At 53.6% G+C, this 13,063-nt stretch overlaps 2 protein-coding genes across 7 annotated transcripts in view; one reads left to right on the top strand and one right to left on the bottom strand.

Annotated features, from left to right (window-relative positions):
- TAGLN (transgelin) lies at positions 1 to 5,582 on the top strand. Of its 2 annotated transcripts, none has more exons than XM_033206839.1 (5): positions 1 to 260; positions 3,793 to 3,984; positions 4,089 to 4,266; positions 4,567 to 4,669; positions 4,998 to 5,582. In XM_033206839.1, the coding sequence occupies exons 2-5, from the start codon at positions 3,805 to 3,807 to the stop codon at positions 5,140 to 5,142; spliced, it is 606 nt and encodes a 201-aa protein (XP_033062730.1). In that variant the 5' UTR covers positions 1 to 260; positions 3,793 to 3,804; the 3' UTR covers positions 5,143 to 5,582. The 2 variants fall into 2 exon arrangements, with proteins under 2 accessions (XP_033062730.1, XP_033062729.1); XM_033206838.1 differs by lacking the exon at positions 1 to 260 and adding an exon at positions 2,085 to 2,734.
- The window catches only part of PCSK7 (proprotein convertase subtilisin/kexin type 7), a 25,863-nt gene continuing 18,318 nt past the window's right edge, over positions 5,519 to 13,063 (bottom strand). For 3 of the 5 annotated variants that reach the window (XM_033206834.1, XM_033206833.1, XM_033206832.1), the window contains 5 exons: positions 9,680 to 9,836; positions 8,764 to 8,858; positions 7,854 to 7,947; positions 7,470 to 7,587; positions 6,786 to 7,145 (listed from right to left, as the gene is read on the bottom strand). In XM_033206834.1, the coding sequence (XP_033062725.1) occupies positions 6,786 to 7,145; positions 7,470 to 7,587; positions 7,854 to 7,947; positions 8,764 to 8,858; positions 9,680 to 9,836 (824 nt within the window). Of the gene's footprint in view, positions 7,146 to 7,469; positions 7,588 to 7,853; positions 7,948 to 8,763; positions 8,859 to 9,679; positions 9,837 to 13,063 lie in introns of all 5 variants that reach the window. The other 2 variants (XM_033206836.1, XM_033206831.1) reach the window with 2 other exon arrangements.

Raw genomic sequence — 13,063 nt, forward strand, 5'->3', positions numbered from 1 at the left:
CTCGGCAGCCCCGGTAGACTGCTCCAACTTGGTGTCTTTCCCCAAATATGGAGCCTGTGTGGAGTCACTGGGGGAGCCGGGGGTGGGGAGGGGAGCCGGCTTCCTCCAGCAGGGAGGGGGCCGAGGAGCAAGCCAGCGGGGGAGGCTGACATCACCACAGCGGCAGCCCTTTAAACCCCTCACCCAGCCAGCGCCCCATCCTGTCTGTCCAAGCCCAGACACGAGTCTTCACTCCTTCCTGCGAGCCCTGAGGAAGCCCTGTGAGTGCACTGGCTGGGGCTTGGAGGGAAGTTGGGCTGGAGATGGACAGGAACAGTGGGTGCATTTCAGGCAGGCTCTCCTGAGGTCCCAGGCGCCAGCTCCTGGCTGGGGAAAAACTCGCCTCTCAGCCTGCGTTGGGGGTCCAAGCTCCAGGCAGAGTGGGCTGGATCGCTAGTGTCCTGGATCTCTCTCAGACCGGGCAGCCCTGGGCTCATTGTAATGCCCGGGATGACTTGGCTGGTGCAGAGGAATTGATGGTGGAAACCACCGGGGTGAGAGGGAGACTCCCCATCTCAGTCAGCCGCATCCACAGGGTGTGCGTAAGGCTGCAGGCGCCGGCTGGTTAGGCCAAGGCTCTGCTGTCTGTCACCCCTCTAGAACCTCCAAGGAGGTGAGGAGTGGGTGAATGCACCTGTGTTGGAGCACGGTGTCCCACTCTGGCGGGTCCCCAGGGCCTGAGCAGCAGCGATAGCCCTGTGACAATGTGAAGGGCACAGAACTCTTGTATTCCACGGTCTGGGGCAGCAGAGTGTGGAGATGGGAGGTCTGTCCTTCCGACAAGGAGCCTCTTCCACTGTCTGACAGTGGGAGGTCACCCGCACTGTAGCAGAGGGGTGGGGGGCGGATACTGCCAAGGAGGAGCTTTGGAGTGATGGACAGGGCAGGCCTGGGACGCTTGGTCTTTTCCAAAGCGTAGTTTCCTTTCGAGGTACTATTCCAAAGGTAGCAGTGAGGATGGCGCGCGTTTATGTAGCCGGGCCACTCTGTTTGTCCGTGGAGTGGAGAGGAGCCACGCTCCTGCCCTCTCAGAGGTCCAGATGTGCTCACTCCTATTTGGGAAGAGAGAAGGGACACAGCAGCCCTGCAGGGTCCCCTGGTTCTACTCGTGTTTCTGGGCTTCTGCTGGCAGGGGGTGCCACCTGCCCGTTTGCCCCTGGACTTTCTTTCTCCACTGCCCACTTTCACCTCAGCTCAGGGGAGGGGCCCTGGCAGGAGTCACAGGGCAGGAGGGTCCAAGCCTGTCCATGCTGTCCTGGGAGTGTCTTGAGATGCCCCTGGGTGGGCCGCCCCGTAGTCATCCTCCTCTCCCCCTCCCCACGGGCTCGAAGGTGGGACTGGGGAGGCTTCATCAGAGGACTTTAAAGGATTTCTGGGGATTCTCCACCTTTAGAGCCTGACCCAGGAGGAGGAAGGAGAAGGATGGTGGTGCTGGGTGGGAGTGGGGGTGGTCTGTGCTTCATCCTCCCTCTGACCGAAATCCAAATCTTATCTCTAGATCTGGGGGCTGCAGTGTTGTGTACCTGCCACCCTTAGCCTTGCTGCTTTGACCTGTACTGTCTGTTCTGATCCTCCTGAGACTGGAAGCTGGGGGTAGGGGACACACACACTTTACTTTCCATCCTGTTCCTCAGGAGCCCAGCAGGGGTGCAGGAGGGGAAGGCAGGCATGAGGGCAGGTGGAATGGGGGCAGAAGCAGGGCCAGGGACAGAAGGTAGGTGCCTGTCTGGGATGGTGATGCAAAAGCTGAAACAGGTTGGGATGGATGGAGGCCAGGATGCAGGGCTACCGAAATCACCTGGTCCCAGCTGGCTTGGGGGTTTGGACCACAGTTCTTTGTGCAGGAGTCCTTGGGTGTTTGGGGAGCGGGGGTGGGACACTTAGGGTGAAGGGAGGGATTGGCTGTTTGTAGCTGAACAGTGGAACAGAGCACTGCCTCTGGGGTGTCTGGCATCACTGGCAGGGAGAGGGCCGTCTGGGCCAGAAGCCCGCCTCATCCCCAGTGCTCAGAGAACTGGGTCCTTGGAGGTGGTCCTGCCCCCACTTTACACATAAGGAAATAGACACAAGGCGGAGACGGATGCTCAGTGGCAGGCGCTTTGATGAGTCCATGTGAATGCTGCTGCGTGCTCAGGGGATGATGGTGAGAAGCGGGTGGAGACTGGAGCGGGCAGCAAGGAACTGACATTTCTAGGTCCGTTTTTCACTCCTTGGTCAAAGGCAGACGCTCTCCCTGGTCGTTACCAGGAGCCTGGCTCTGGGCAGCAAAGAACTGACATGTCGAGGAGCTCTGCTAAGGGCTGGGCAGTATGTGAGGGAGTTCACAGACACCGTCCCATTTTCACAGCCCTCTGAGGTCGATAACATAACCCCCACTTCACGGATGAGGAACCGGAGCCCAGAAAGGCTGTCAGCCCTGGGAAAGGAAGGGCAGGGCATTGGGCTGGGCAGCTGGCCGGGACCGCTGGGGTGTGATGGTGTTCGCTGTGCTTCCCGCAGGTGGGGTGCCGGTGAGGAGGGGTCTCACCAGAGGGGGGCCCGGGAGAGCGCGCGCTCTTGCCTCCGTCCTCAGACCAGTGTGTCCCTCCCAACCTCTGACCTCTCTGAGGCCAGGAGAGGGGTTCGGCTTCCTTTGGTACCTCTTTTGGAAGTCTCTTCAGACAAACACTGGAGCACCCTAGGGTGCTGTGGTCAGGTTAGTGGCCAGGTCAGGTTCCCGTTCCTGTTCCCAGCCACACCCATCCATCTGCCCAGGGACCTACCTGCCTGGCCTGCTCCTGCCGCCACCCGTCTCCATGAGTGGGACTCCTGAGCAGTGCCAGGCCCAGGCCCTCAGGGTGGCAGTTGCTGGATGAGGCCGGGCTTCCCATTCCCTGGCAGGCAGACTGTTGGCTCTGGAAGATCCCTGGGGGGCTCTGACTTCTTGGTTACTCAGGCTACTCCTTAAGGGTAGCCTTATGAGAGCATAAGGGCATGAGGGGAAGTCAATGGGTAGACCAGGTGTGTCTGGTTCCTCTGAGGAAATGCAGCTTCTTTGCCAAGAGCTCTTGGGCTTTGGTGGCTTCCTAGCCCTTGCCTGGGGTGGGCAAGTTTTAGTCTCTTCAGCTGCAGACCGGAAGCTGAGCTGAGCTGAAAAGAGCTGCAGTTCTGGAGTTCCAGCTTCCAGGCCAGGGCCAGCTTCTGGGTGAGAGTGGGAGATGATGGTTCCTTGAGGCAAAGGCAGTAAACCCTCACACCTGCAGCTGGACAAACCCCCAGCTGGCTGTATTCTGTGCGGGCAATGTGGCTTCTGGAAGATCTCTCCAGTGGCTCTGTGGCTGGTCTTGGCAAAGAATGTTCTAGACCAAGGGTTGTCAAACTGCCGCTCATGGGCCAAATCCAGCCTGCTGTCTGCTTTTGTAAATAAAGTTTTATTGGAACAAAGCCATGTTCATTTGTTACATATTGTCTATGGCTGCTTTCACACTGCAACAGCAGAGACCACATGGCCTGCAAAGCCTAAACTATGTTCTGTCTTGTCCTTTACAAAAACAGTTTACTGACCCCTGCTCTAGACCTCCAAAGACCTGGTATTCTGAGAGGTGTCTGGACTAGGGGCTGAGCCTCGCCTGAATGGGCAGTGCTGTGACAAGTGTCTAGCATGGCTGGGTACCCTGCACAGAGCTAGAAGGCTGCCTGGCACAGGTGAAAGCAGAGCTGCTCCCTGATCCTCTGCCCCTCTGCCCCTCCCTCCTCCACCCTGGCCTGCTTTAGCTCTCCCCAAACATGGCCAACAAGGGTCCTTCCTATGGCATGAGCCGCGAAGTGCAGTCCAAAATCGAGAAGAAGTACGACGAGGAGCTGGAGGAGCGGCTGGTGGAGTGGATCATAGTGCAGTGTGGCCCTGATGTGGGCCGCCCAGACCGTGGGCGCTTGGGCTTCCAGGTCTGGCTGAAGAATGGCGTGGTGAGTGGCACCCTGGGCTGGGGGCTAGGGTGTGCCACCTTGGGAGTCCTGGACTAATCCCTGAGCTGAGTGCTAAGCTGTGTCCTATGCCCTATGCCTGGTAGATTCTGAGCAAGCTGGTGAACAGCCTGTACCCCGATGGCTCCAAGCCGGTGAAGGTGCCTGAGAACCCGCCCTCCATGGTCTTCAAGCAGATGGAGCAGGTGGCTCAGTTCCTGAAGGCGGCTGAGGACTATGGGGTCATCAAGACTGACATGTTCCAGACTGTTGATCTCTTTGAAGGTAGAGAGGAAGAAGGGGTTGGGGGAGGAGGTGGGCAGGAGGACAGGGTGCTGGGGCAGGGAGAGGGAATGACCAGAATATGCCACAACTAGGGGTGTGCTCGCCTGCACACAGCAGGGATGGGATGTGCCGAGAGTAACACGCTACGCTCACAGGGCCCACTGAGAGGCCTCCCTTGAACTGGGGACAGCTCTTGCCCCTGGTTTGGCCATTTTTTTGTGAGAGACGGGGGCAGGCTCTGGCTTGGAGTCTTGTTTATATGTTCTTGATATTCATCTCCTCTCTCCTGTCTTCCCACAGGCAAAGACATGGCAGCAGTGCAGAGGACCCTGATGGCTTTGGGCAGCTTGGCAGTCACCAAGAATGATGGGCACTACCGTGGAGATCCCAACTGGTTTATGAAGTATGTGGCCCTCAGGGAGCTTGTGTCTCCACATGGGGTGGGAGGCAGCCTGTGCTAAGGAGCTTGCGGGAAGGATTAGGGGAAGCAGATAGCCAAGAAGGGATGAAGTGGGGGTCTGAGATCAGGAATAACAGGTCCTTAATACTCCTTGACCCCTCCCTTTCCACCCTCCTGCGCTCAGTTTCCCTAGCCTATGAGGCAAGCTAGATTAGGGAAAAGACGTGAAACAGGAAGGCAATGGGATCGAGCTAGGATATAACAGAGGGATCAGAAAACAGGTGGAAAACACAGTTCTAGCAAGTCTTTATCCTGGTTCCTCCTTTTCTAGGAAAGCGCAGGAGCATAAGAGGGAATTCACAGAGAGCCAGCTGCAGGAGGGAAAGCATGTCATTGGCCTTCAGATGGGCACCAACAGAGGGGCCTCCCAGGCCGGCATGACAGGCTACGGACGACCTCGGCAGATCATCAGTTAGAGGGGAGAGGGCCAGCCCTGAGCCCTGCCCTCCCCAGCTCCCTGGCTACAGCCATCCCGCTTAGCCTGCCTCACCCACACCTGTGTGGTACCTTCAGCCCTGGCCAAGCTTTGAGGCTCTGTCACTGAGCAACGGTAACTGCACATGGGCAGCTCCTCCCTGTGCCCCCAGCCTTAGCCCAACTTCTTATCTGAAAGCATCACTGCCTTGGCCCCTCCCTCTGGGCTGCCCCCACCACCTCTACTGTCTCCTCCCTGGGCTAAGCAGGGGAGAAGCGGGCTGGGGGTAGCCTGGATGTGGGCTAAGTCCACTGTCCTCCTTGGCGGCAAAAGCCCATTGAAGAAGAACCAGCCCAGCCTGCCCCCTATCTTTTCCGGGAATATTTTTGGGGCTGGAACTCAAAAAAAAAAAAAAAAAAAAATACATCAATCTTTTCTCAGGCCTGGCTGGCAGAGTTTGATTTGCTCTGGTCACTTCTGTTAGAGTTCCAGATCTGAGCAGGGGACAGGCAGGCATCTCGGGCTTGTATGTGCTCCTGGCTGCTGTCCTCTGAAGGACCCTTCACGTGCCAAGATTCTGGGGGGGTCAGATTCTCTCAGAGGAAAACAGGCCATAGAAGAACAGGAGAGTGAATCTTGGGGACTGAAGGGAAAAAGGAGCCACTCAGCAGTGTGCAGCGATTTTGGGGAGACAGAGGAAAGGAGAGATTGCAAGTGGCGGAATTGTTTGGAAGGTTTTTATTTTGGAAAAGCTGTGCAGAAAAAAATTCAAGAAAATGTTGCTGTGAGAAGAGAAAAACAAATCTTAAGCATTAAAAAAAAATTCAACCAACTAGCTCAGAAGAGGGGAGAAGGCCAAGGTTGAGAGAAGAGTCACAGCCTGTCAGGCAGATAGTTGGCCTCCAGCGGGAAGGCCATTTCCCTGAGCACTTGCAGAGGAAGACAGGGTGGTGGCAGGACTGGAGTGGCGGTGGCTCCCAAGGCTCTCTCCTCCAACACGTGCGTCTGCCATCTGCTCTGCAGTCCTGCCGCAGGATTCCCTAGTGAAGCAGCTCAGGCCTAGGGGAGCCGTGTGTATCCCAGCTGTGCCAGCAGCATCATACCAATCGTGGGGGCGGAGGTGAAGGAGCCAGGGGTTCATTCAAGGTTGGCTTCTGATCAGGCATCTTGGGAATGGATGATGGAGGTAGCCGCTTTCAGGACAGGCATGTCCAGGGGCTCCTCCAGCCTCTACCCCAAAGTCCTCTTCCCAAGTGACCCCAGTGACGTTTCCATTGAGATGCGCTCCTGGCTATGGCAGGCATCTTCTTAACTCATGTGTGGGTGGGGGTCCCCCATGTGTAGGGAACCTAGGCAACCGGCTTGGCCCAAGAGAGAGGAGGATGGAGGCAACCCAAAGGCGGCACCAATCCCCTGTCCAACACCTTCTCACCGAAGTTCCCGTTTGGCTGGAGGAAGACCCTGTGGCTCTGACCAGACTTCTCTGGCAGCAATCCTCTGCCATTTGTATCTTAAGAAGGCCCTCACCCTCTTTGAGTGGAGTCAGAGGATGCCTCAGATTCCAGATGTAAGCATCAGGGCTGCTTTCTCTCAAGAGCTCCCTAATTTTAAGAAGAGCCTGTCCCACACTGTCAGGCCCTGAGGTCAGCAGATCTGTTCCTCCTTCCCGTGCAGTAGGTCTCGGTGCTGATGAGGGCAGTCCAGGGTGCTCTTGTTCTGAGACAGGCTCCAGTCCCCTTGCTCCAGCAGGTCTGGGACAAGGAGGTCAGAGGTGGTGGGAGGGCCCCTGCTCTCTGTTTCCACTTCGTCTGGATCCTTGCTGCTGCAGAGTGGCACTGATTCCAGCTCTGTCCCTTCCTCCTTGGCTTTCCGGCTCCGATGGGGCCAGTGGCAGGGTCCACTCCTACTAACTTGGTTGGAAGCCACATTCCTCTGGCTCAAATATACTTCCAGCATGTAGTAAGCGGTCCAGAAGACGGTGAAACAGCCTACCAGCACCAGGGTCTGGGGTTGAGGCAAGCACCTACGTGAGGCACTGTTTCCCGAAGCCTACAGCCTTTCTCAGCCCAGGACAATGAGCTCAGAAAGTCTTTTTCCTTCTAGGGATTGCCTTTTTCACACAAACTCTTCCCCCTCCCCACTGCCCCGAAAAGACCTGTCCTATAAGAGTTAGGCTAGCAGGGTAGGAGCAATGCTATGAAACCACTGCTGGGACCCAGGTCCTCCCAGTCCTTCGCCACGCAGGTGACCCTGAGAAGCACGCTAAGAACTCCATGCCCAAGACAGGACAGTCCTGTCTACCCGCAGCTTGAGTCTTGGCCCTAGTACCTTGAGGGTGTTGGGGGTGATGGCGTAACCATCTTCCTCAGGAATTTTCAGCCCCGGTGGGCAGGGCAGGGCGAAGTCATCGTGCAGGTATTTTCCACTCATGGCACTCTCTAGCAGCCTGTGGAGAAGAAAAGAGATGAGGATGCCCCACTGACTGTGGTTCCTGCACCATCTGCCCTCACCCATTTTCCCCTCCTACAGCTGAAGACAGGGAAGCCCCACAGCAGAAAGGAGAGGCCCAGACTGAGTTCCCAGCCCAGGGCTCCGTCCCCCGGCTTGAGGCTGGAGCTGGGAAACACAGCTGGGGTTCAGAGGGCGATGGGCTCCCTAGGCGGCCCTTCCCCTGTGAGTGGCCTTCCATCTGACACATGCAGCTTTACCCACCTTTGTCTGTCCCTGATGTCTACTGGACTCCACACAGAGCCATATAGGGTCAGCTGCCATTGCCGGAGGATGCCGACCTGGAATGACTCATCCCCTAGGGCAGCAAGGGGCAGCTCGTGAGCCACGCCCCTCTGTCAGCCATGCCAAACAGCAGAGGCCCTGCCCACCCTGCCACCCAAAGGGGCTCAGGCCACATGGTCTGCTCTAGGAGCTGCCTCACTCTGTCCCATTGACTCCAGGGTCTGCAGAAGAGCCTCACTGGGTGCCCCTAGGGATGGAAAAGGTTGAAAGGTTGTGCTCCAGAGCAGAGTCTTGCTTTTTCTCTCCCATATTTTGGGGGTTCAGCTGGGATTCTGCTTGGAAAAAATGTCTTTCTACCAAATTAAAGAAAGCTTTGAAAACCACTGGCCTAGGGAATGTCTAACTTGACTGGAGGATGGGAGGGTTGAGCTCAATTTCCAGTCTATACGCTGATAGTAAAGATACTCAAAATTCATGGATATTGTGGCCTTCACTTATGGTGACCTTCCACAAGTCACCTCAAACCTCTGGGCCAGTTTAAAAAAAAAATGGTGAAATGAGTCCTGCCCTTACCTGCCTACTGGGACTGGCCGAAGGATAGTTATACGTAAAAGGAATTGAAATGTGGTTTCAACAAGGACTTTTTGTTGCTATCCCAGGAAAAATGGGTGGGTCACTCCTCCAAGGAATATGAGAGGCAGTATAAATGAACAGTTTCAGATAGCAATGCCCATTTCAAGGATGGGGCACACTCTTGGCATCAACCCACTTGGTCCAGTGGTAACCCTATATATTGCACACGGGACACTTTCTGTGGGGACTCTGAGATGCAGAGGGACCAGATAACAAGCAGGAAAGGCAGGGCCTGGTGCGAGGGCACGAGGCTCACCGACATCCCTGACGACAAGCCTGTAGGTCCCTCGGGCTCTCTCCCCCCAGCATCGCACAGTGGAGAAGGTCCAGTCGTTGAAGCCGTTGGGATCCCTGAGGAAAGAACACAGCAGAAACAGGTGGAAGGCGTGGGCCAGAGAGCTGACCTTCCCCCAGCAACACTTTCTTCCTGTAGTAGCCATGGAAACTTGGGAGGGTGCCCCGAGGGGTTCTCAGGTGCCCCTTGCCCCTGGGGTCTCATGGAAGGAGGAACTGTGCTAACGTGGTGTGGTGGAAAAAGCAAGCATGGGCTGTGCACAGGCTTGGAGTCCCATGGATCTAGGTTTATTCTTATTCTCTTGGGCACTTACTAGCTCCATGACTTGTTGCCTCTTTTTTTTTTTTTTAGAGACAGGGTCTCACTCTGTTACCCAAGCTGGAGTACAGTGGCATGATCACAGCTCACTGCAGCCTTGACTTCCTGGGCTCAAGTGATCCTCCCACCGCAGTCTCCTGAGCAGCTGGGACTATAGGCATATACCACCATGCTCGGCTAATCTTTAAATTCTTTGTAGAGAGGGTCTCACTTTGTTGCCCAGGCTGGTCTTGAACTCCTGGCTTCAAGTGATTCTCCTGCCTTGACCTCCCAAAGTGCTGGGATTACCGGTGTGAGGCACCATGCTCGGCCAGTTTCCTCATTTGTAAAAAGAGGTTACAAAGTCTAATCTACGGGATTCTTAGAAGGATTAGAGAACGTGTATGTGAGGTGCAGGGCCTAGCACTTGAAGAAGGCTTGTGATGAAAGGCTTCCAGCTGCCAGGGATAGCCAGTGCCACAGTAGTTTAGGACAGTGCCAGGATCCACTTCTCCCATTTCTTTTCCTTGGAAAGGCCCTTGCTGCAAAGGTTGCTCAGGCCTTGGGTGGGTGTACGTACGAGTCCATACTGCGGGGGGCGCCGATGAGGGACATCATGCCGCTGGGGCAGAACAACTTCAGTTCCAGGCTGCCGCGCCGTGGGTGAGTAATGGAGACTGTCACTGCCACATGCTCCAAGGTCTTCAGCCCCGACATCTCCAGGTCCATCCTGCTGACTGTGGAAAGTCAGGCTGGGCAGCTGGGAAACCAGCCCACAACCACACCTTCACTTCACCCCCATGTACACAAAGACACACGCTCACTGAAGCCACGTACAAATGTCTACGGCAACCCTAACTGGGACCTCGCCTGTACTAGTAAATGGAATGGAGTTGCTGCTCTCAAGTTTACAACATAGCTTCGAGTCTAGATGGGAAGACAGCACATACCCAAGACATAATATAAGAATCCAGTAGAGCAAGTTCAATCATTCATACATCCAAAAAATTATTTACTGGATACCTCCTACACTTCAGGCACTGTACTAGATGCTGGGAATATAAAGATAAGATAGGCATGGTCCCTGTCTTCTACCTGCAAGTGGAAAATGATATGGTATGGGAAACATACATAATTGATAAGGGAAGAGAAATAAGTCTGATGGTTTTAGGCACACAGCAGTGAGATCCAATGAAGGAAATGAATACAGATTGGTAGAGAGGGTTGGTAGAGGGCATTGCAGGCAGTGGAAAAGGCATGAACAAAGATGGGTGAAAATGCACATATCTCACTGAAGACTATGCACAGTTAATTTTTTTAAAATGCTGGTGGATAAATTTCAATGAAATTATGTGAGTGAAAACAACCTCGAAAGAAGCATATAGCCGGGTGTGGTGGTGTGCACCTGTGGTCCCACTACTGGGGAGGGTGAGGTGGGAGGATCGCTTGAGCCTGGAAGGTGGAGGCTGCAGTGAGCCATGCTCATGCCACCACACTCCAGCCTGGGCAACAGAACAAGACTCTGTCTCAAAGAAAAAAAGAAAGAAAAATGACGCGTAGCACACAATTCCATTTACGTGATGTTAATTGAAGTAACATACCTGCAGAGATAGAGAACAGATAAATGGGTGCCAGGGGCCAGGGACAAGGGAGGGGATGCGTGTCGCCAGAAAGGGGTAACACAAAGGAGTCTTGTGATAATGGAATGGTTCCGGATCTTGTTTGTGGTGGTAGTTATGCAAGGCTACATGTGATAAAATTGCATACAGCTACACACGCGCATATATAAATATTGACAGCATGTATATCTGGTGAACTCTGAATAAATGCTATGGATTGTACCAATGTCTATTTCTTGGTTTTGATATTATACTTTAATTGTGTGAAACATTAAGATTGGGAGAAGGGTGCATGGAACTTCCCTTGTACATTTCTTTGAAACTTCCTGTAAATCTACAATTATTAAAAAAAAAGGCCGGGCGCGGTGGCTCAAGCCTGTAATCCCAGCACTTTGGGAGGCCAAGACGGGCGGATCACGAGGTCAGGAGATCGAGACCATCCTGGCTAACACGGTGAAACCCCGTCTCTACTAAAAATACAAAAAAAAACTAGCCGAGCGAGGTGGCAGGCGCCTGTAGTCCCAGCTACTCGGGGGCTGAGGCAGAAGAATGGCGTAAACCCGGAGGCGGAGCTTGCAGTGAGCTGAGATCTGGCCACTGCACTCCAGCCGGGCGACAGAGCGAGACTCCGCCTCAAAAAAAAAAAAAAAAAAAAAAAACTACTGAAGTGGAAGACTCAACTGGAGACTATTAAGAAATTAAGCTGTAATGAGAACAATTCTTTTTTTTTCTTTGTTTTGTTTTGAGACAGAGTGTCTCTCTGTCGCCAGGCTGGAGTGCAGTGGCATGATCTTGGCGGCTCACTGCAACCTGTCTTCTGGGTTCAAGCGATTCTCCTGCCTCAGCTTCCCAAGTAGCTGGGACTACAGGTGCTCGCCACCACGGCCACCTAATTTTTGTATTTTTAGTAGAGATGGGGTTTCACCATGTTGGCCAGGATGGTCTCGATCTCTTGACCTCATGATCCACCCGCCTCGACCTCCCAAAGTGCTGGGATTACAGGCGTGAGTCACTACACCTGGCCGAGAACAATTCTTTTAAAGTACCCTTTCTTCCATTAATTTATTCCAGGCTAGGCATGGTGGCTCACTCCTGTAATCCCAGCACTTTGGGAGGCTGAGGCAGGAGGATCGCTTTAGCCTGGGAGACATCATCTTTACAAAAAATTTAAAAATTATCTGGATATAGTGGTAAGCACCTGTGGTCCCAGCTACTCAGGAGGTTGAGTGTGAGAGGATGGTTTGAGCCTGTAAGGCTGAGGCTGCAATGAACCGTGATTGTGCCTCTACACTCTAGCCTGGGCAACAGAGTGAGATCCTGTCTCCAAAAAAAAAAAAAAAAAATTACTCCAATATGCAAGGCAGAGTGCAATACCTTCATTTTACAGACACAGTAGCTCAGAGAGGTACTGAAAGTAGGGACTAGATAACCTAGGGTGGGAAGCGCTTTAAAGATTTTTGTTTTAAATAAGCAACTAAGAGCTACTATAGATGACTGAGCAAGGACAGGGGTTATTGTTTGTTTGTTTGTTTGTTTTTTGAGATGGAGTCTAGCTCTGTCACCCAGGCTGGAGTGCAGTGGCTAGATGCTTGACTCACTGCAACCTCTGCCTCCTGGGTTCAAGCGAGTCTCCTGCCTCAGCCTCCCAAGTAGCTGGGATTACAGGCGCATGACAACATGCCCAGTTAATTTTTTGTAGTTTTCGTAGAGATGGGGGTTTCACTGTGTTGGCCAGGCTGGTCTCAAACTCCTGACCTCAGGTGATCCACCTGCCTTGGCCTCCCAAAGTGCTGGGATTACAGGCACGAGCCACCACACCCAGCCTCATTTTCTATAATTCCATCTGTCACCTCTTCAAAGGCAATGTCCTGTTTCTTTGAAAACAACCTCTCCCTTCCACTTTCCCCACTCTCTTCTTGACCCCCTCATTTTCCCACAACCCCTCAAGTTCCTTTCTCCTAACTGGCTGAGATTCCACGGCTCATCCAACATGTGTGTTTACATTCTCAAGCTCCCTTCGGCTTCTGTCCTTTCACAGCAATGTCTGACAAAAGTCAAACACTGGCTCAGCCTCGTTATCCGTCTTCTTGGCTGGACCTTTTTACTAGCGCCTTTCCTACTACAAATGAAAAACAAAAACAAATAAACCCTTTCTCAACTCTTCACTTTCTTCCACCTACCAGTGGAGCCACCCGGTAGGGTTCTAATCCCAGCTCTGCCACTTATTAGCTGGGAGAACTGTTTCCTCATCTGTAAAATGGGGCCAGTAACAATACCTACTTCATAGGGTTGAGACGAGGATTAAATAGTTAATATACCTAACGCGTTCAGAATGGTACCTAGCT

The sequence above is a fragment of the Trachypithecus francoisi genome, unplaced genomic scaffold (assembly GCF_009764315.1).
Source record: "Trachypithecus francoisi isolate TF-2019V2 unplaced genomic scaffold, Tfra_2.0 Lachesis_group8, whole genome shotgun sequence".
Classification (NCBI taxonomy): Eukaryota; Metazoa; Chordata; class Mammalia; order Primates; family Cercopithecidae; genus Trachypithecus; species Trachypithecus francoisi.